The 23,654-nt window shown below is 39.7% G+C and overlaps 2 protein-coding genes across 10 annotated transcripts in view; one reads left to right on the top strand and one right to left on the bottom strand.

The window, feature by feature from the left end:
* Positions 1-12,334, top strand: part of RNF13 (ring finger protein 13) — a 185,884-nt gene extending 173,550 nt beyond the window's left edge. For 3 of the 4 annotated variants that reach the window (XM_054714101.1, XM_054714099.1, XM_028136984.2), the window contains 2 exons: positions 10,605-10,685; positions 10,952-12,334. In XM_054714101.1, coding sequence (XP_054570076.1) covers positions 10,605-10,685; positions 10,952-11,313 — 443 coding nt within the window. In that variant the 3' untranslated portion in view covers positions 11,314-12,334. The remainder of the gene's footprint in view (positions 1-10,604; positions 10,686-10,951) is intronic. The other variant, XM_054714102.1, reaches the window with a different exon arrangement.
* PFN2 (profilin 2) lies at positions 998-21,589 on the bottom strand. Of its 6 annotated transcripts, XR_008555614.1 has the most exons (5): positions 21,140-21,579; positions 18,960-19,152; positions 7,740-8,210; positions 6,762-6,868; positions 998-2,845 (listed from the first exon to the last, which is right to left on the bottom strand). XR_008555614.1 is itself a non-coding variant. In XM_054714104.1 (3 exons), the coding sequence occupies exons 1-3, from the start codon at positions 21,269-21,271 to the stop codon at positions 16,563-16,565; spliced, it is 423 nt and encodes a 140-aa protein (XP_054570079.1). In that variant the 5' UTR covers positions 21,272-21,567; the 3' UTR covers positions 15,302-16,562. The 6 variants fall into 6 exon arrangements, 3 of the variants coding, with proteins under 3 accessions (XP_054570079.1, XP_054570081.1, XP_054570080.1); XR_008555615.1 differs by lacking the exon at positions 6,762-6,868 and having other exon boundaries at positions 7,725-8,210; XR_008555616.1 differs by lacking the exon at positions 6,762-6,868 and having other exon boundaries at positions 8,086-8,210.
* Between the last annotated feature and the right edge of the window lie 2,065 nt (positions 21,590-23,654).

The raw sequence follows: 23,654 nt of genomic DNA, 5'->3' as shown, positions 1-23,654 counted from the left end.
CCAATTTCCAGGGTAGTAGTTTGCCAGGTAAGTTCACTTCGCTGATGGATCTAGAAAGAATTGTTGATTTTTCAGTCTGTAATCTTTTTACTCATTAAAACAGAATGGCCGCTTTCTAAGCTCTTTCCATGCTGTCCCAGAAAACCTCACGTAGTGTTTTTGTTGTTAATCCTCACCTGAGGACATTTTTTCCCATTGATTTTTTTTCTTTAGAGAGTGAAAGGGAGGGAGGAAGAGAGAGAGCGAGAGAGACATCCATGTGAGACACACAGTTGTTGGTTGCCTCCTGCACACATCCGGACTGGGGCAGGGATGGAACCTGCAACCCAGGTACGTGCCCTTGACCGGGAATTGAACCTGAGATTTTTGGATGTGCAGGCTAATGCTGTAATCACTGGCTCACACCAGCCAGGGTTCCTATAGAGTTTTTAACTCTCAAACGTGTCCACCTGAGCCTCCAGCAATTTATCAGGTACAGTTTATGGTTTTCTACCCTGGGGCTGGGTCCTGGAGAGGTTTTTGCTTTTGGGCTTTTGCTCCAGTAAATTGTGATTATATCAGCCAATTAGTCCAATTTGGGGATCAGCGGTTTTCTCTGAGAACTCAGTCCTTCAGTAGATCTATTTTCAGTTTTTCAGCTTTTCCCTTGTGAGTATAGGACTGAAGTCTCTGCCTTTTCCCCCACCCTTCTACTATTACTTCTTCATATCACCTTGGTTATATGTGTGTGTTTCTCTAGATCATCTGTTTACCTAAGAGGGAAACTACCAAGTCATAGAGTATGTGTATCATCAAATTTACTGCATTGTGCTAAGTTGATCTCCAAAGTGTTTATACCAGTTTACCATCCCATAAGAGGTATATGAGAATTCCTGTTACTTTACAAATTGCCATGTCAATCCAGAATCCTTAGAAAGTTTTATGTCTGATCACATATACCTGCCTTGTCTAAGATCTTCATTTAGTATTTTAGCACCAACAAAATTATTCATTAATATTACTGATTTATACAGACTGCTTTAAAAATATATTTTAAAAATACCGTCCTTAAGTAACTTATATGTTAGCTTACACAGTAAATTTCAGATTTAAACATCTGTTTATGCATTCAGTAAATAGATATTGGGAACTTGCTGTGTTCTAGACATAATGTTCTACCTAAACATTGGGGATGCAATAGTGAATATATATCAAAGGAAACCTGTATCTTTATGCGAATTCCTATTACATAAAATGAGATAGGCCTCACATATTTATTAGTCTACATCTTAAAGATATTTTTCTTTGAATAATTACATTATTTTTAGTTTCCAAGTAACATTCATACTTAGCATGGCACTTAGTAGGAACTCAGATATTTGCTCATTGCTCCAAATTGTAGTTAAATCACAAACCATTTAAGTTCAGTTACACTGGTCCTAAAAATATTAAAACTAACCATCAGCTGTCAGAGTTCAAACCTTTGCTAAAATATCTTCTTTTGTATCCATTGACAGTAGATAGTTTTTAATTTTCACAAATGGTTCGACAGTATAAAACTTTATTCTCAGCATACCTATGATTATTCCATTGTACGCCAAAATATAAGAAATTTAGAACCAATCATTAATGGATGGATTTCCTGTTAAAAGGGGCAGATAAACACATTTTGATAGTTGTATTGTGTGAAGAAGTCTACTTTTTATCATAACTATAGAAAGGATAAAATCAAAACATAGAATTGGAGACCATTTTAATTTTTTTAAAGTTATTCTTTTGCCTAAATGTTACACTTGTTTTGTTTGTTTGTTTTTTCCTTAGTCAAGATGCTTGGGGCTACACAGTCTTAGAGTATGAAAAGCCTGTTAGGCTCACCACTGAGGATAATGACAGTGTTGAAAACTGATGTTCTTTATGCCTCTTCAGTTTAAGGATTGAAGTAATCCAGTTTGCCAAAAAGGAATCCCACCTACTTTTTCTTACTTGTGGGAAGTTGCCTTACCAAGAATTCTGAGTTCAGGTGGCAACATACAATCACACATTGTACACTGCATAGCTCTGGGAAGTTAGCATTCATTCTTCTTCATCAGAGATTTTTGTATTTGTGATCATTATTTTTTGGCCGATAGCAATAAAGTGCCTTGAAGAAGTATTGCTTTTTCCCTAATTTGCATAACGGTAGTATTGAGCCAGTAGAAGTTTTGGTCTGAATATGGAATGATTAATGTAGTACCGTAGCCATCTTAAAAAACAATCATGTGTGCAATCACCACATCCAAAATGTAAATACCGTTACAGGACAAGCCATCCAGTTTCTTTCACAAGTATATAAAGGGGGCAAGACTTGTTAGATTAAGAGATTTACAAATCATTACCCAAACACTATAAACATCAGATGCAATGTTTGGATACTAGTTTGAATAAATCATCTGTAAAAAGACAGGTTTGAGACAATAGAGGAAATTTATCTTTAAAAATACAGGTTTGAGACAACTGAGGAAATTTGAATATGCCTTGGGTGTTGGATGATATTACGAAATTAGTGTTTTGTTACATGTGATAATAGTATGATTGTTTTCTAAAAGTTATATATATATATAATATTTTTTTTTATTGAGAGTTGTAATGACAGCCCAATGTAGTCATCTACAAGAAATCCTGCTTTATGCCGAAGTAATGTAGGCCTAATGCCTCCACTTTAAACCCCAAGTGTACCTGAGGCTGCTCAAGGTTTTTGTTTAAACACACTTACATGAAGGAAAAGAAAAATAATTACTACATTAGAACACCCAAGTATCAAGGATACATATAAATCTGAGGTTGTTGAAGTGGGCTGTGGAAGAGTGTACACCAATATTCTAGTGGCCTGAAAAGAAATAATGAAAAAGAACATGAAACCTTTAGGACTTAGTACAAGAAAACGCTTTTTACTAGTAAGTACTTGAGGCCTGATAGTATTTACCACTTAAAAATTCCTTTAACTTGATTTTTCAGGATAATGACAAATAGTTGAATCTGTTTAGTTCTCTATTCAGTAAGTTCTTGGGTAGTTTATCTGCATAATTCATCCAAGTTAAAACCAATAAAGACTAATATAGAACAGCTGTTTAGAATACAGGGAAAAGTTAGGTTTTTAAAAAAAATTACCCAAAATGGAATTCGGTCAATGCTGATGTCAATGTTTAGGGCTTGGATTTTAAGTTTGTTATATAGATTTATTTATGGTCTCTAAGACAGTCATTTTTATTTTTACTCTCAATTAATGAATTACCACCACCACACCAAAAGTTGCCAACAATGCTCTTTCCTTCAGTGGAGTCATTTGTTTCCTTACTTTGCATGCACTATCATTTCATCATCAGAATATATAAGAAATGTTTGACAGTTAAAGTTGTAGAACATAGCTGCTAATTTGTAGCACTCTGATAGGTTTATAAAAATGTGAAACGATGGGAGATAGGAATGAAAAATAATCTTCATTCCTTTTCCATGTGTGGACAATCTGAAGACCAAGAGTGTTCTGGCTTATGAATTGGAAACATTTTAATTTCTAATAAGTGGCACCTCTGTATATACATCCCTTGATGTGTAGATAGGACTAACAATACCTGCTTCACAAGGTGGGTGGGAGATGTAAATTAAAATAGGAAAAATGCTTGTAACAGTGCCTGACACAGAGCAATAGCTCAACAAATGGTGGTAATTATTACAAAAACAAAACAACCCCTTAAATAAAAATTATAAATATTAGTGTCATCAAAATTCAGTCATTAAACATTTCTTTTATGAAAAAATAAAGATTGCCAAAATCATGAAGCAGCCTAAAAATATGTAACTTTATATTACACTTGCAATCTCTTTCCAATAACAGTAAGTCGAAGCTAGTTATATTTTTGTTTTAGAATGTTTTGGTTATGATTAAAGTAACAGGAAGGTATATTTGTTATGCATGTTCTAGTATACTGTAATGGTTTTGACAAAGTATGCATAAGTTAATAGAAAGAAAAAAAAATCCCAGTGTAATTGTTGCAATTTTCTTATAGTTGTATATTCAATTATTAGATGCTTGAAAACATGAAGGGAATATAGAACACTTCTGTGGGTACTCATCACTCCAGCAAGCTATAGCACCAAACCTTGGTAGTCTTAACAAAAAGCTTTTTTTTGTAATCTTCACCCAAAGATATGTTTTTATTGATTGTAGAGAGATGAAGAGGGAGGGAGGGAAAGGGAGAGGAAGGGAGGAAAGGGGGTGAGAGAGACAGACATCAATTGGTTGCCTCCCATATGCACCCCGACTGGATATCTGCCCTGACCTGCCATTGAACCTGCAACCTTTTGGTGTACAGGACTATGTTCCAACTGACTGAGCCACCCAGCCAGGGCTTAAAAGAATTCTTATAGGCTTAGACTGTAATGGAAATGTTGTTAGAATCTTTAACATCTTGGAAATACAGGGTGTCCCCCAAAAATGTATATACACTTGAATAACTGATAGCTCAATTTTGAAAATGAAATGCATTGTAATAAACACTACCCTTATAATTATTCAGTGTCTGTATACATTTTGGTGGGACACCTGTATTTGTCAATGAACCAAAAAAGAATTTGGCTGTGGAACTCTTCCATAGGCATAGCCTGTAATCAAACCAAAGAAGCCACCACCCTGAGGTCCCACCATAAGAAGTATATCTGCAAAAGTTAGTCAGCAATCTCACACATTTACCATACTCTGGGGACATGATTATCTTAAACATTCCCGATTATCCTACTGATCTTCATCTTTGCAGCTCTTCCGGAAATGTCTGTGCTGATTAATACTTCAGTGACTTAAGTATTGACTGAGCCATGTCTAGCACATACAAAATATTAATAGTCTTTTTGTTGTTTTGGTGCTTCTGAAGCTTCCTTATAAATTTATTGTAAGTCATTGTTCTCCTCAAAATTGCTCTTCAATTGAAATTGTGGTTTCCTGAGTTTCCTGTGTTATGCAGTTAATGCATTTCTCCAAGTCTATAACCGTAAGGAACTGGTTACCACACACCATGTTTCATAACAGATGAAAAATCCTTATGGGAGCTATCTCCCTACCACATCAGCATGAGGAGACAGATCCCTAAGATAAAAATGATTTTTTTAAAAACGTATTTCATATTTGTAATTTTAAGGTAGCAGAGATTTTTCTTTTATAGTGTAAACATTAAGGTTTTCCAAGATAGTATGCATAGGAGGATGATTTTATTTCAGAGACTGAAAAAAAGCAATATAGCATTTTATAGCAGATGATGTAAAACTGAAGCAATATTTAACTTATATAATTTTTTATTTCTTTACCTATTAAGGCATGCTTTACATATTAGTTTTTATAACTACATTAACTGCTCTTAATCTAGCCTTAAAAATAAATATTAGTTCCTTTGCTCAACCCTAAAGCAAATTTAGATTTAAAAATATTTCATCGTGTTGTCTTTTGCTCAGATTTCTTGGGAACTGGTATGGACGAGAGAACAGCAGATGAAATTTGCTTATTTTGCTAGAAAGAGCCGCCATCATGGGGTTTTTGTTTTGTTTTACGGGCAAAGCTGGGAATAGTGGCAAGGCACTTTCTCTAAAAGGAGAGGAGTTTTTGCTTTGAAGCTCATGAATCCAATGCTACATCTTCCCTGGGCAGATTATTTAAAATGTATATGTTAAGCCATTATTTCTCATGAAACCTGTTTAGCTCTGAACATTCACTGTCTTTTATTTTGAGGAAACCTATCCTGGTTGACTTATGGCCTGGACTAGTTCGTTATAAAATTGATTAAGCTTTGCATCAATTTGTTTGCACTGGCTAGACTCTTTCAAACTAGCTCATTTTTTAGTCATCTGTAGAAATGGTGATTCCTCTTCCTATACCTAATTTCATGTCCAAATATTTTTGTTATAACATGGCTAAATGCAGGTCCCCATCTAATTCTCATGCTAAGACTAAAAGAAGACCAGTGAAGATTGAAGCAGACCGATATGAGATGGGAGGAGAAGGCCGGGTCAGGTCATAGACAGCTATAAGAAGTACATCCATAATGAGCTCAGATTTTATTCTAAGTGAAATGGGGAATCATTCAAATGGGATTGACATAATGTTTGCTGTTTTTTAAAAATCATGGAGAAAAACTGCATGAGGCAGGAATAGAAGGGGGATTAGAGAGGCTCTTACAGTAATCCAGGCGATTGGAGCACAGTAATTGAGGAGACAGGGAGGAGGGACTCAGCAGTGTTGTAGAGACAGGTGTGTAGGGCATGGTGACAGACTGAATGTAGGTCTAAGGGGAGAGGCATCCGGTTATTCCTAAGCCTGGTAATCAGTCATGCCACTGCAATGGCTGCTGTAAGTCTCTGCGTGATTCCAGTTCCGATGGATCAGGCCTTTGCTGTACCTGATGACCCAAGGTTTCATGGAAAAACTAGGGAGAAATCGGTCTGGAGGGGGGAAAATCAAAGTTCTGTCCACCTGCATATTATAACATTTCCAGACTGACGAGACAAATTTTTCTGAAACATTATTCAAATAACAGTAATGCCAGAAACGTTCCAGACAGAAGTAACAAACATGAATCTCACTCCTCCCACAACTTGTGAACCATCCAGTCACTAGTAAATTGGCCAAGTCTTTGTCTGATAAAGCCGGGAGGTGTTTCACATCAGCTCTCCCAAACTCGGCACTATTGACATCTTAGATGGGGTGATGCTTGTGTGAGAGGCTGATCAGGTCATGTAGGATGCTTAGCAGCATCACTGACCTACTAGATGTCAGCAGCACCAGCTCCTAATTTTGAAAAGTCTTCAGATGTCACCAAATGTCCCTCGGAGGGCAGAATCATCCCCAGTTGAGAACCCCTGGTTCGTACTAAGGAACAAAACTTTCAAGAATGGTGCTGATGGTAACAAAACTAACATTTATTAGCACTTGTTATAGCCCTTTAATTTTATGCTAGCAAAACCAGTGAATAAATTGGTTAGTTTTTAAAAATCTGTTAAAGTTGTAAATTGTAAAAAAATAAATGCCTTTATCTTTACATTAAAAATAAACATAAATCCATTCAACAGTTGGGTGATGTTGGGCCGTGGCCTTGAATATGAATCCGCTGACTGGATTTCAAAGCTGTCATGGTACATGATGCATTTTCCACTATTTTCAGTTTCAGGTATTTTAAAATGGGAAAGATAGTGGATTCTGCTTTCATTCTTGCTTTTTATTAATATATTAGAGGCCCGGTGCACAAAATTCATACACGGGAGGGTGTCCCTCAGCCAGGCCTGCAGCCTCTCCAATCTGGGATCCCTCTCACAATCCAGGACCGCTGGCTCCTAACCGCTCAGCTGCCTGCCTGCCTGATCGCCCTTAACGACTCTGCCTGCCGGCCTGATTGCCCCCAACTGTCCCCCTCTGCTGGCATGGTTGCCCCCAACTGCCCCTCCCTGCCAGCCTGATTGCCCCTAACCGCCTCTGCCTTGGCCCCACCACCATGGCTTTGTCCAGAAAGACGTCCAGAAGGTCTCCTGGTCTAATTAGCACATTACTCTTTAATTAGTATAGATGCTTGTCCAATTTTTTTAGATTTCTCACCTGTACCTCATTTAATCAAATTTTGGCTGTATTAAAAGTATTCTTAATATAATTAACCTAGTTTTCAAATAAAACCATAAGTATTTATCGTCACAGTTAAAGGGCTACTGAATATTTAATTAAATCACATAATTACCCTAATACTACAAACCGGTTCAAGGTTCAGTGGCCGCTGCTGCTCATTCCTTGTAAGCATACAGTTCATCTGCTGGGCCTCCTAGCCACAGCCTTCAGTGTATCATGTCATATGCCAGCATATCCATTGGGCCAGTTTCATCAGGTGGTGATTGGTTAAGAGGCTGTATATGCACCAAACACTATGTAAAGTACTCTACTTGCATTATCCCTTTTAATCCACAACAGTCCTAAAACATAGTTAAAATGTTTTTCTTTGAGAATGCTGAAACATATAGATGGTAAGCGTCTTGCACAAGAATACATAGGTAATACATAACATGATCAGGATGGGAACCCAGGCATTCTAACTTATATTTTACCACTTCATCACCAGTCCAAGGTCATCCGAATTATTTCTCTCCAGAGCAACTAGGCTTCACTTTGGTCCATGACCAAAAACGACACCTTTGAATCTTGACCTGTCATCTTCAAAATAGTGCTGTGGCTAGAAAGTAAGGGAGATCAATATAAACCCATCACTTGGAACAATCCAAGGATTCAGTGTCTCTGAAGCCTCAATTCCATACATTTAAGACTAACCCAAATATTGTTTCCCTGTATTCCTTTCCTATTGCTGTGGTAACAAATTACACAAACTTAGTGGCTTAAAACAGCACAGGTTTATTGTCTGTAGAAGTGTGACACAGGCCTCACTGGGCTAAAATCAAGGTGTTAGCATGGCTGCTACATTTTTTTCTGGGGCTCTGTGGGAGAATCAATTTCCCTGCCTTTTCCAGCTTGTAGAGGCCATCCTATTCTGTTTTGTGACCCTCCTCCCCTCCATCTTCAAAGCCACAACATTGCATCTTCCTGACCATTCATCCATAGTTATATTTCTCTGATTCTGACCTTTTCTGCTTCCCTCTTGCACTTTTAGGGACCCTGTGATTACACTGGGCCCACCTAGATAACGCAAGCTAACCTCCCTACCTTAATAATGCAAGGCTTAGAGCCTTAGATCAGTCTGTTCCTGTTCAGGTGTATCAGCTGTCTGTTTTTAATGGACATTATCAAAAGTTGTAAGTCTAAAAGCTTGATTTGTATGAGAAATCAGTCATAACTGAATTGTTTAACGTATTAAAAATGTCCTCTTAAGTCCATGTAAATGGATCAACTGTATAATTAGATATAGAAACATTGAAGTCCTTTAATTTTTTAATAATTTGAGATGGGTATAATCAGTCTCACCAAATGCCACACAAAAGGTTCTAACACAGAAGAACCTTGTACTAGTATTTGTATCTGATACTGAACAAAAATTAGTAATTTTCATTGAAACTGTCTATGACTCCTCCTGAATGTGTCATTAATTTTTAAAATATATTTTATTGATTTTTTTACAGAGAGGGAGAGGGATAGAAAGTTAGAAACATTGATCATGCCCTACCTGGTTTGGCTCAGTGGATAGAGCATCGGCCTGCGGACTCAAGGGTCCCAGGTTCGATTCCGGTCAAGGGCATGTACCTTGGTTGCGGGCACATTCCCAGTATGGAGTGTGCAGGAGGCAGCTGATCGATGTTTCTTTCTCATCAATGTTTCTAACTCTCTATTCCTCTCCCTTCCTCTCTGTAAAAAAATCAATAAAATATACAGAAATAAAAAAAGGAACATTGATCAGCTGCCTCCTGCACACCCCCAACTGGGGATGTGCCCGCAACCAAGGTTCATGCCCTTGACCAAAATCGAACCTGGGACCCTTCAGTTTGCAGGCTGACACTATCCCCTGAGCCATACTGGTTAGGGCCAAATGTAAGCAGACAGAAGTAACAAACATGAATCTCACTCCTCCCACAACTTGTGAACCATCCAGTCACAGTATTTTAGGTGACTGAAGGAGGTCAGTGGGATTGTGTGTCATGCTCATCCAGCCCTGCTGTCCAGACACAGGCTTTTTTTCTAACATGTGTGATGTGGACACGGAATTTAACTGTTGTAAATATTCCCTGAATGGTTTATAAGTGACCATATTCGTTTAATAGAAAACTCTGAGTTGAAAGCAGTCACAATGGTCACTGCCACTACACAGAAGCCACTATTGACTCAAGACCGTATGTGCCATATGATGTAGACTGCCAGTTCCTTAAAAACTTACAACTACACTTAAATTCCAGAAAGAGCTACGAATTAAACGTTCATGATTTAAAGGTGGTAAGTTCAATAAATTTAAAAGGGCTGTGATTGATAATGATAAACACCATTTAGCGAATGCCTATGTGCTGGCCTTTTATTGCATTATCTCATTTCATCCTCACAACTCTACATGGTAGAGGTGGAATCTTTGCCCAGATAAAAGAACCGATGTCAAAGGCTAAGTAACTTACTAGGCAACACAGAACTGGCAAATGTTGGAACAGAGATTTGAAACTCAATGTGTGTCTCATTCCAAATGTGTTTTTATTCACTACTACATATATATTTTTAATGATGTTCTAATGTTTCCATTTTTACCTAAAAGAAAAGCACAAAATTTTGTCTGGCATAAAATATTCCAGAACTAGCAAATGCATAGTTATATAAAACACTAACAAAATTATTTTTATAAAACTTTTACAAAGGTAATCAAGGTAAACCAATGTAATATCTTTTAATTTCTTATTTTAGGTAAAAGGTTAATTATTTACATTAAAACTTCAGTTTCCTAAAAAAAAAATTAATTAATTAATTAATTAAAAAAATGAAAAATAAAACTTCAGTTTCCTGAAGTTGAAGCAAGTCCTTGACTTGACAGAAAACCAAAGGTATCACTTAAAAATAACTGACTGAGGAAGACCTAACTCGAAAAGTTAAGAATACTTCTCTACATCTTTTAATAAGTGTTATTTACTATTTTCTGTCATAGGAGATGAATATGATGTATGTGCCATTTGTTTGGATGAATATGAAGATGGAGATAAGCTCAGAATCCTTCCCTGTTCCCATGGTATGAATAATTACATATTGCTTTGAATTGACACAGTAGATTTATAGTTAGGTTCAGTATTTAGAAAACAGAAAAATAGTTATTAGCACACGATAAGCCAGGCCCTGTACTACCAGTAATATCTCATTATAAAAATTCACAAGCTTTACTTCTTTTGTCCCTACATGATGCATATAGATCAGAATAACATTGATAAACATGGTAAAAAGTTAAAAATGTTCGCAACCACAGTGTACTTGCTAAAGATGTGTATTTTGCTTCAACAGCTTATCATTGCAAGTGTGTAGACCCTTGGCTAACTAAAACCAAAAAAACCTGTCCAGTCTGCAAGCAAAAAGTCGTTTCTTCTGAAGGTGATTCAGACTCTGACACAGACAGCAGCCAAGAAGAAAACGAGGTGTCAGAACACACCCCTTTACTCAGACCTTTGGCTTCTGTCAGCACCCAGTCATTTGGGGCTCTGTCGGAATCCCGCTCACATCAGAACATGACGGAATCTTCAGACTATGAGGAAGATGACAATGAAGACACTGACAGTAGTGATGCAGAAAATGAAATGAACGAACATAGTGTTGTGGTCCAGCTGCAGTCTAATGAACAGGATTACAACATAGCAAATACTGTTTGACCCAATCAGAGGATGACTGGGTTATTTCCCTTTGAAATGTTTATTTGGGTTTATAATTTAATTTTTTGGCTCCCTTCACAGATTTCTGTAGAAATAACTAATTTTTTATTATTCTACAGTTTAATCTTACTGAAAGTTTTTTTTCAATCTAGTATTTATCTGCAGGAGTATACTTCATTTTACTAAAAGTAACAACAGACTGGTACTGTAACTCAAGCATCAAATCAACTCTTATTTTGGAATGAAATATAGCAAAAACATGAAAAAAAATTCTCAATATAGCTTGCAATTAAGATCTAGATCACAGTATGCAAATTTTGTGCTTTGCACACAAAGTCAGTTCTGTGGCCACCTAGTATTAGCTAAGCCAGCTCCCATCTCCATAAAGCTACCTAGAGTTGTTGAGTTGGAATGTTTGTTCTGGTATTACCCCAAATTGCCATCATTAGGGAGAGGCAACAAGGCAATTTAGCATTTTTCCTCCCATTGATATAAAAACTCAGTTATCTTTTTTCTTTCTCTTCCCATGTAGTCTTATCCTGAAAGGAACAGTCTATACTGGTGCAGATTTCAAGTTTTAAGGTTTTTAATGCTATAGTGTTACATATGAATTTGATTCATCAGCTAAAGTAATATGTCACTGGACTTAATTTACTGAATTTCATATCCTTAAGGGTTTTATGTTGTGATTGAAGCAAAAAGGAAATGCTGTACAAAAATACCAAACTTCAGCAACTGTTAACATGCAGATCATATACCTCTCAATAAAGAGCATCTATGCTGATTAGTCCTGCTAAACTATGTATAGAGGAAATTGATCAAGTATTGGATTTGAAAATAATTGCTTATGTTTAACAGAATAATGAATGTAAACAATTTATTATGAAAAGCTAAATTATACATCACTGTAACTATGTAGAAAATATAGACATATATAATCAAAATGCTAAGAACTTTTATATAGCCTTGTATGAAGGGGGTTTGAATGTTAATAAACACATTTTCCACTTTAAGAACTTTATTTGTTGTACTGTAATATTACCTACATTAGCCTCATTTTTATATATAGTGCTATAAAGGTATAATGATTATGGTAATTTAGGTCAGATAAACACCTTAGAATTTTATACAAGGTAACTAACTAAAGCAGTTAGGTAATTCCCCAAAAAGTTGTAACTGCTGTCAAAATCATTCCAATAACTGGACATTTTGGTACCCTGTTGTAATTATGGTATAACCCAGTGATGGCGAACCTATGACACGCGTGTCAGCACTGACACGCGTAGCCATTTCTGATGACACAGCGGCCACATGCCGAGGATGAAACATTTGCGAAATAATGTTTTTTCCTCAAAGTGACACACTACCCGAGTTATGCTCAGTTTTTTGGCGAAGTTTGACACACCAAGCTCAAAAGGTTGCCCATCACTGGTATAACCTTACAGCAGACTGCTACATAGCCTCAAAAGGATAAATTATCTTTTTTTTTTTTTTAGGATAAATTATCTTGATACATCTGCATGAATGTGGGAAATTATTAGTGAACAAAAGCACATTAGAAAATAATAACTATACTAGGTACATGAGCCTTTGCTATAAAAAAGAGAAAAATAATACATTTTAAAAGAAATATAACACTATTGGGGGAATTTCACTTTCTGAATTGCTTTTTAGAAAAATTCTTATAATTAACATAAAAATATTCCTGCTTATGAAAAGAAAAGCTTGAATTACCAAGCTGATACCACCTCATTCCCCTACCCCTCCTTTTAAATAATAAAACACAGGCATGAGAAATAGAACATTAGTTTACTAGGATAGCAGAGCTTTGGAATTTGGTCATTTGAATAATTTCATTTAACCGAAGGTAGGGTGTGAGGATAAAACACTGAACTCCATCTTTGGCACATAAACACACAATAAATAATAGCTTTTACAGTTATTAAATAAAAAAATTTTCTTAAATGGGAAAAGTCACTGTAATGTGTATTATATACTGTATTCCCTCAGTTCTTAATCTACAGTTCAGATCAAAGGACCTAGTTCCTTTAAATTTAAGTTAGGAGATTTTCTAAGGTAAAAATTACTTTTTTCAAATACTCCAAACTTACTTTTAGTTGTAAAATCTATGAAGTGTCTTAATTAAATTACTAGTTTTAATAGTCACTTTAAATCTTTTATTATGTCTTCACAGTATACACAATTTTTTAAATAGGACACTAAATAAAATAAAAATCCAATTTCTGTTCAATACCTTCTTAAAATTTTTTCTGATTACAAAAGGGACTACAGTCACCTGGAAACATACCCGAGACAAATTTGTTATTCAGAAATACATATGTAAAATAAATCTATATTATATACTGTACATACTTATACTGTATATAACATGTTTATGTCATTATTACTTAATATTCTTTGGTGAGCATTTTCTTGTGTCATTGTTCAATGACTGGTTTATCCTCTGGACAGTCATTTAGCCCATAACCCTGAAAGTTAAATTTTGTAGCTTTACAAGTTTAGCACTATACTAGTAAGTAATGCTATGTGATGGATATTCTGGCATATGAATTTGTATAGCTCCATTTCCTTAGGTTAAATTCCTAGAACTAAGTAAAAGCAAAGATACATGCACGTTTTCAGAAGTGTTTTTCTAATGAAATTGTGCATAGGGGGCCAATGTTTAGTTTCATTATTTACTTTTTTAATGATACAGATGCCCACTACTGTCTTCTCCTCACCTACACACACCCCCAACACACATCCCCTCACCTAACTTACAGGTTCATTCATTAAGCGTTTCACAATTGCTGCTTTCTAATTACCCCAATTCTTTACAACTCAAGTGTGAATGTATATTACCATAAAATATCAAATCATTGCAACCCAATCAAAATTTTCATTTGACCCACCTTTTGTTCCTAACAGAGATCTTAATGGGTCAGGAAGTTGAGGTTTTTGGTTTTGTTTTATAATTTCTAAGGTATGCCCACCCAACTACCAAAGTAGGCCCAAATCCTTATCTTCTAAACTTGTAATCCCTGAGTGTACAATCAAATTCACAACTCTTGCTTGACAACACTTCAAAGAAAAAACTTAAGTTATACACAGTATGTTCAAGGCAAACAGGTTAATTCTTCTTCCCTAAGCCACTGTTTCTCAAAAGGTAGCACACAGGCCGCTTGAAGTGATTCAGACTGACCTGGCAATTGTTTCTAAAGGATCTTCTTGGGCTTATGCGTAATCTCCATCTCCAGAGTAGAACTCTAGAGCCCAAAATCTGCATTATAACCAGCTCCCAGTTCCACTTAGACTCACCAACTTTTGAACATCCCTGCTCTGAGCTTCTGCTTGATAGTTCATAGTGATGATTTATCTAAATAGCATTAAACTAACATATTTACTAAACTTCAGACCTTCTGACCTCTGGGATTAAACATGACTTATGTAGCTATAGTGAACATGTCAATTCAAAGCCAGAAATGTCAAGAACATCCCAATCATTTATATGCTGCGTAAGGAATGTCTTCTCTTATGTGAGAGATCCTGGGCTCACTGCAGTCTGCGGACACAGCCTCCAAACCTAAAGAAGTCATACAACAGCTCAACACAGAAGAATCCACAATGCAGAAACCTTTGTTGGTACTGGGGCCCTTACTGCTCAATAGATTTCCCATTTAGAGACCATCAACAAAAGAAAAGTATTAATTTCTAGTGGATACATTAATTTTTTTTTCTCATAAGCCTGAAGATGAGCCTGAGATAACTAAAACCATTTTAATAGGTCAAAGACCTTTAAAAATAAATCCTAGCACTCATTTTATTTATAATAAATACTACAGGAAGTGGAATAGGCCATCAACTGAATCTTTAAAAAAAGATTATATGCTTACAGCATCTTTTGGCCTATCCTGTATATTACCATTGTGTCAAAAATCAACTGTAACAGTAAGCCAACAATTTATATAAACAACATGAGTCTAGAGTATTTGGTTGGAATAAATTTATTTCATCTGTCTGTAAACAAGGTGTTTAATAGTTATGGCATTTTTTAAAATGCATATTAAATCAGATGAGTTAGACTGTATCCCAGATGTAACAAAGTGCAGGGAAAGAAATGGACAAATCAGCAACAAGATTTGTTTTTAAATCTGTACATTATCCACAAGGCCCAAACAATAGAAGCAAATACTATAATGTCCCTAAAGTAGTGCCATTCAAAAGAAACCTTTTATAGGTCAGTTAAAATCCATCTCACAATAGCAACAGTTCATTTTAACAATAGTATGGCACAGAATACATTTGAAAAAAATTCATCACAAGACAGCCAAGTCCACAATAATGCAACTTCATATAAAAACTTAAGCTGCAAATAAAAATTGGTCCTATGAAGAACAAACTGGACACACTCCAGATGGTTATGCTGGGACACCTAATGTCCATAATGGCAGCCTTTTACAATTTTACTAAAGAGTAGAGCTGGTGTGCAAAGAGAAAGATAGGAACAAAAATCTGAGCTACTGCAATGATGGAGTATCCCTGGGGATTCAATCAGTATGTTTATTGTGAGGTCATGGGAGGAAGTGCCTTTTGCTCTTGTTTTGCAGTTGCACTCTTAGTATGTCCTGTAGACACTATGAAAAAAGGTTTGTCTACTCCGGTGCAACAACAATACTGAAAGCAAACTACTGCAGCTCTCAATAGTTCAACAAGTGGGATTACTAATTGGTTAAATAAACCAGGCACTGCATAAAATAAGGTGGAAGCAAACCAAACAACTTATGTGCGAAGGGAGAGGGTGAAAAAAGTCGAGTGAAGGAAAGATGCATGCACACTTTTCCCTCCCAACCATGCGCTACAAAAGGAAGACTAAATGAGCTAAGTAAATGCTCAAAGTGCTGAAAAGACATTGATCAAAATAGAGATTGTACACCGGCACCTTGCTTATATTAACTTACTTTAGTAATCAATATCCCATTAATTGCTAAAACAAAGTGATGCCCAACTTGGCATGCTCCCTCCCCCCAAATTTCAAGGTATCATGCAAATCATTGTTGTGCTGCAATTATGTTGCCAGATAAGGGTTGATTACATACAGTGGTTAACATACAAATAATCCATTGGGCAAATAGGAATCATGACATTAGAAAATAGGTAAAGAAAAATTAGCTGCCATATAGTCTGGCAGCACTGTAACCATAATTGGGGTGGTGATGAAGACAGTTGCTAGGTAGATGGGGAGAGGCTGCTTACACATCAGACCGCCTCAGGTATAAAGCGAGTTCATATGCTTTCTTGTTAAGTGTGCCTCCGTGGACACCTTCCTTTCCCATGACTATAACCAATGCTGGAGTACACAAGGAAACAAAACAAAGTGAACAGAATTATTTAAGGGGGGAGGGCAGAAAGAAAGATACCTTTCCCCACTAACAGAGGGATACAAAGGAGACAAAGGTTCATACCCCATCACCCTGCATTGCTAATAAAATTTCCAGAATTAAGACTCGAGCTTACAGCTAGGAAAGTTTAAGAGCAATTTTCCCCTAATACTTAACAGTCTGCCTAGCAGCTAGAACCCAGAGTCTCTCAAGTATTTTGCCATTGAGTATGCCTTCTTATTCAATCCGCCTCCATGGACCCCTTCTTTTCCCATTACAAAGACCAAGACTGAAAGAGAAAGAAGAAAAGTGTTTCAAAAGAAGTGTTAATCAAGAAAGTCATGTAAGTTTTAGCAGATAGAACCTAATTAATAAGTTAACATTAAGTTAGTTTTCCATGAACTGTCAAGCACTGACGTCAACTAGATCTCCAAAAAGGAGAACTTTCAAACTAGTTATACGCTAAAAACTGACTACCAACTGCTTCTTGGAAGTCCAATCAGTGCAGCTGCAGTGCTCTACAAAAATACCTTCACACTAGCTAGGGAAAAAGGAGTGTGATCATTTAGCTTCTTAGAATAGAATGGGCAGAAAACTGCTGGTTAGTATGACAAATACATTAGACTGGCCTTCCAAAAAAAAATTAGAAAAAAATTTAGGTGATTATTTTACAAAATTTTCCCAATTTAACAAGCTTGATTTAAGTACAAACTATTAAGTCTTACCAGTGAGGTTAAATGTGTCTATTACCTCCAGAGGAAAACCAGACCAAATTTTAAATAGTATTTCCAGTGCTATTCAGAAAAGACGAAATTAAAGGTATTTAAGGTGTATGCTTAGTGATATCCTCACTGTTCTAGCTTTGTTTTTGAGTCTAAAATCTTGAAATAGATTACTATTTCCAACAACAGATTCTTCTATGATGAGGTTCAAAGATCTTAATTCCCAAAATATATGTCTGATTTTACAATCACAGCCACTAGATGTCAGCAGTACTATATGGTATAAAAATCTCATTCCCGTTTTATGTCACATGGTTGATGCTTTTTAAGTTATCTGAGCTCAGCTAATACTGAAAAAAAAAAAGTTTATTATTTCAGTCACCTAATTTTCTTTCTTTTTATATATTTTTATTGATTTATTTCAAAGAGGAAGGGAGGAAAGACAGAAACATCAATGATGAGAGAGAATCACTGATTGGCTGCCTCCTGCACACCCTCTACTAGGGATTGAGCCTTCCACCTGGGCATGTGCCCTTGACCAGAATCGAACCCGGGAATCTTCAGTCCGCAGGCCGACGCTCTATCCAACTGAGCCAAACTGGCTAGGACCACCTCATTTTTCTATAGAGCAATAATCATAAACATCAACTCACATCAGAATAAGAGTAACCTTTAGGATGATCACAGGGACCATTTCAGTAAATTACAGCTCAGAGGAGTTTCAAGTTCCTTTACATGGTAGATCTGGTCTTACTTAGAAGTGCCAAGTCTGCTGTATGAGGCTACACAAGCCCTCTTTATTTACAAAATATTTACACAGGTTAATACATTTAAATATACTTGTAAATCAGTCAGATGCCATAATAAACCCCAATTTGAAAGTTTTGAAAAAGTAGTCAGACTTATTTTCTCCAGTGTTGACAACAGTCAGGAAACACCAGAATTTCTGGGTCAAATATATAAACAAAATATAACTTTCTACTTTTCCTATTTAAATCACAATCACATTTAGTCTTTGAAAATATTGTAGTAAAGGGACAACTTACTCCAAAACCTTTATTCTAATTATTTCTTTTTTCCCTGCCATGTTTTTAATAGAAAAATGAATCAATGTTAACTTTTCATTTTTATGCTGAGCAATGAATGATTGAAATGTGAGCGAGAAAGAAAAGGAAGCGATCCAAAGGTCAAAGACTCAAAGGGACGAAAGTAACCCAACAATCAGTTTAACAATCTGGTTACAGATTATCATCGAACGTGTCAAGCAGTTTGAGACAAATTTGGATTTTCCGTTTACTAAAGCTGAAACTGGAGAGTTGGTATGAATATTCTATTTTAGAATAAAGTCAGGATCTCAGAGGCTAGACTGCATGTGCAGCTGCTGTAAGTAAGTAAATTTAAAGCAGTGCGTCCCTTCAGTGCTGGGCAGTTCACAAAAACCACCTTAATAGCCATTATGGACTAACACTTTTATTCAAAATGTTAAAGAAACTGCTTCATAAACTAATGTGGCATGCAACTTTTAACAAAAGAGTGCCTTGCTTACCTCGGCCAGCTCTGCCCACTGCAACGTTGTATGTTGGCTCCCCACCTTGACTCTTTGTCCGGATGTCCATTGTGCAGTCACCATCCACATACAGACTGTCTCTGATCACTGAGCACTTCTTCGCACCAAGAGTCAAACCGTTGGTAAAGAAACCTTCCCGATCTTTTCCTACAATCATATCTATTTCTACTGGCTGTCCCCCACCCAAAAAAAAAGAAAAAAAAGAAAAAGAAAAAACACACATGAAATTAGTTAATTCTTTTCAGGCCTCAATATAACAGGAAAGACTGTGTGCCAAGTTTTTACTACCAGTATAAGGCATCCACATTCCACTAATATAAAATCAAGTTTTAGTCTTTTCTAAAGAATAGCTTAATCCCACATGATTACGTTTTATATAAGATTTTCGCAGTTCAGTGTACTCTGCTAACTAAAGACCAGTCTATGAAAACAATCTCGATTCACCCTATAAACTTTCAGCAACAGCTTGTCTATCATACTCAGTCACATTACAGTCATTCGTGTTGCATCAAATTTAATGTTGCTTGAAAGTTTCCTGAAATAATACCTAAAGTCCATGCTTATAGCAGGTCTGTTCACTTCTGCTCTGCTTCAAATAGCTTGACATCTCCCCACAAGTACGAACTTCAAACCCTGGAGCTCAGTGCATTCCCAAATTCATATTTCCCTCCTATTTTTCTAGCTACTACTCTTTCTAACTTCCCTTTTCCTCCCACCTCAGTAATCAGTTTTTATTCCGGCAAATGCAAACAAGATTCTGTCTGTAGCACAGCAGTAAGCAATGGTAAAAACAAAACAAAAAAAAAACCTACAGAAAACGGAGAGGAATTTGGAAAGAAACTGAGGTAGCCACTAGAACCAGAAAGGAGGAGAGGAGAAACGTGCATGCTAACATCCCATGAATAAGGCAGGCGTCGCCCCCATCAGAACTGCAGAGTCATAGCAGGCCCCAGCCTTTTCCAAGCACACTCCTGCAATCTTCCCAGCCAGACGGCGGTAACTCGCACAGAAAATCAAAGAGACTGCAGGAAAAGTTGATCACCAGATGCCAATTCTCCGTAAGAACTGTAGTCCACTGCAGTGGGAGAACTTCAAGTGCTAGCATCAAGGCCTGAGTTCTGCACGGTTAAGTCTGAAACCATGTGAACTAGAACGAGAATAATCACCAGCACCTTGCACAGGGGGCAGGAATTTCAGCGTTTGATGGGAACGGAGAGTGAGGCCAGGAAACTAAGGGCATGGGCTCCCTGACAGGAGCGTCACAATTTGAGAGAGAGCCCTGTGCAGAGAGAGGCGGAACAATGAAGCAGCACTGGAGGCTCAGTGACCATTATTCCCTACACATGTGCCAACCAAGTCAAACCCTCCAGTCACAAAACGGGCACCGGGGAGCACAGATCTGCATTAGTTCCTCACTGCCATTACCAAAGACGTGGAGCACTGACGCGTCCCCTTGGTGTTGGCAGATTACTGAAAACCCCGTAAGGGCATCCCCCTTTTTGGGGCTGTGTTGCATAATTGGGAATAACGGTAAATCGATGACTCTCCATAGGAGGAGAGAAATCAATGGCAGTTCGCCATCTTGGAGAATTAAAAAAAAAAAAAATCCTATAGAGCCAGGGCTGAAGTCGGGATTCACGAATGCACCTACGTGGTCGGTGTACATTTCTCCCGACCCCAGAGGCCTGGACACCAGCAAACCCACGCAAAGTCGCCGCGAGGATCCCGGGGGCCAAGCGGCCGCCGCCTCCCACATCCCGCGGCGCGGGAGGCGCGCCGTCCGCTGAGCCAGGGGCCGCCCGGCCGCCCGAGGACCCCGCCGGCCCGGCTCCCAGCCCGGGGCTCACGGAGCAAACCTCCCGGCGTCCAGAGGGCCCGGGGGACGCACGAGGGGGAAGGCGCCCCTCCCCGCCCAGCTGGGGTGCCCCTCCCCCAGCCTCACCGGACCCGCGCCGGGGAGCGGGGAGCCGGGCCGCCGCCCCCGCCGGACGGCGGAGCCCGCTAGTCCCCGACCTCGGCCCCTCGCCAGCCGGGCGGCCGCCTCCTCGGCGCCGGCCGCCTCCACACCTGCCGGCGCGGCCCTGCGCGCCCCCACGGCCGCCCGCCCGCCCGCCCGCCCGCTCCGGTCCGGGGCGGACCCGCCTGCCGCCGGTCCTCACCGTAATGCTCTGGAAGACGCCCCCGGCCGTGGCGGCCCACACGTATTTGGCGTCGCAGTAGCCGACAATGGCGGCCTCCTGGCAGCAGCCATCGCACATCAGGTTATCCACGTAGCTCTGCCAACCGGCCATCTTCGAGCCCTTCGCACTGCAGCGGGGACGGCGAGGAGCGGCAGGCGCAGCGGCGGCGGCAGGCGCGGGGGGAGGGGAGGCGGGGCGGGGGCGGGGAGGAGGCGGCTCTGCGCAGGCACCGACCGCCCCCCTCCCCGGGAACTGCGGGGGGAGGTCGCGGGGACGGCGGCGAGGGCCCGGACGAGAGGCGCGCGGCCCGGCGCCCGCCCGCACCGCGGGGCTGACTAACCGGCGCCGGGAAGCTGGGGAGCGGCGGGGCCGGAGGCGGCGGCCGGTCCTCTCCGAGGCGCGCCCCTTCCCCGCGGCCACGGAGGGACGTGCGCGCGTGCGTGCGATCCTTCCGCCGCGCCCCGGCTCGGAGGGTCCCGGGGAGGGAGAGGGAGACTGAGGCGGGGGCGCGGAGGGATACCGCTCGGGGACAATCACGGCCGCCACGTGCCGAGGGCGAGGGGCCGGCGCGGCGCGGCGCTGGGGGAGGCTCAGCCTCGGTCCGGGCCGCGGAGAGGGCGTCTTCCCGCCGCGTCGGGCACCTCAGAGCCGGCGCCCGGGACGCCCCGGAGTCCCCGCGGCCGGGCTGCTGCGCCCCCTCTGCGCCCGGTGTGCGGGAAGCGGCATCCTGAGCCTCGGGGTCGGGTTGCAGAGTTGTCCTGGCGACGGGATGCGGAGCGGCTCTCTGTGCGGTGGGGTGACCTCCGCATCCCCGGGACCCCCGCCCGCGGCCTGCGGCCGTCCCTGGGCGCTCCCGCACCCCGCAGCCGGGGCGGGCGTGGGCGGCGGGGGGTCCCTGAGTTCCGCGGACCCTTCATTGTTCCCCGCGCTCTGTGGTTGTCTGACGGGAAGAGCCGCCCGCCCCCTAATGCTCATCCGTGCGGCCACATGGCTTGTCAATCCGAGCACATCCGACTGTGTCAGCTCTTTTTGTTAACGGGGCAAGGTATTGGTGGTCGAAGAAATCGCTGAAAATAAAGGATAAAAAAACTAAGGAAGGGTTCACTGAAGGAACACAGTAATATATATATATATATATATATATATATATATATATATATATATATATATATATATATATATATATATATATTTTTTGCTCTCGATGGGTAAAACAATTTTGGGACCCAACCCTGAAAATGACTTTTCCTTTTTTTCTTCCTCTTTTTAAATTTACAAGGTAAAGGGTGGGTGGAGTCCCTGTGAATCTCGCATCACCTTTAGTCCCTTCTGAGGGCTATGACTCGACAAGGAATTGAAGCGATGTCCGACAGTTTCAGTTTTAAGTGAACAACAATGATCTGCCTGTCAAGAGAAAGAAAAAGAGCATTTAAAACGTCGAAGAGCTGATTTTCAATTTTAAAGTTATGGAGTAAAGTCACAGTGTGTGACCGGATTACACTGAGGTAGCTCAGGAAAGAAGGAAAAACATTGCTAAGCAATCTAATGATCTGAAGTTTCATATTTTTTCTGCTGTTTGCTTTGAAATGGGGGGGCGGGGGGCGGAGACACACAGTAGACCCACCCCACCCCCAAATCAGGAACCTGTCAGACTGACACTGGATGTTCAGATGATTTGGTATAAAATGTGTGCCCAACACTGTTTCATCTTTGCAAGTGTGCCTCCTACCTGATTTAGTTACTTACTCATTCTTTGCTTCTCTACCTTTTTGTAGTTATTGATGGCTTTAATCCTTCAATTTTAGCAATTTATCACCTTAAAAGTTAATGTTACAGTGTGCTCATGACATGGATATGGTCATTTTGTGAGATTTGATCAAGCTGCACAGTTATGATTTGTGCTTTTGGTATGCATGTTATAATTCAATAAATTTAAATAGTAAACACTGATAATGAAAGGAAAGAAGATAATAAAATGATAGTTTAAAAAATATATTGAGCCCTGCTCCATGGTTATAGCATTGGCCTGGGGACTGAAGAACCCTGGGTTCCCTTTTGTCAAGGGCATGTATTTGGATTACAGGTTCATCCCTCCATCCCCCCGACTCCCTACCAGTTAGTGGGGGCAACCAATGTGTGTGTCTCTCTCAGGTGCAAGTTGCTCTCTCCCCTTCCTCCCTCCCTTCTACTCTCTCTAAAAGTCAATGGGAAAAATATCCTCAGTTGAGGATTAAAATAGTAAGAAGAGACCATTTAAAAAAAATATATATTGAGCCCTAACCGGTTTGGCTCAGTGGAGAGAGCGTCAGCCTGCGGACTGAAGGGTCCTGGGTTTGATTCCAGTCAAGGGCATGTACCCTGGTTGCGGGCACATCCCCAGTAGAAGGTGTGCAGGAGGCAGCTGGTCGATGTTTCTCTCTCATCAATGTTTCTGGCTCTCTGTCCCTCTCCCTTCCTCTCTCTAAAAAATCAATAAAATATATATATATATATA

This window comes from Eptesicus fuscus, chromosome 3, assembly GCF_027574615.1.
Source record: "Eptesicus fuscus isolate TK198812 chromosome 3, DD_ASM_mEF_20220401, whole genome shotgun sequence".
Lineage (NCBI taxonomy): Eukaryota > Metazoa > Chordata > Mammalia > Chiroptera > Vespertilionidae > Eptesicus > Eptesicus fuscus.
This window is presented reverse-complemented; position numbering and strand designations above follow the sequence as displayed.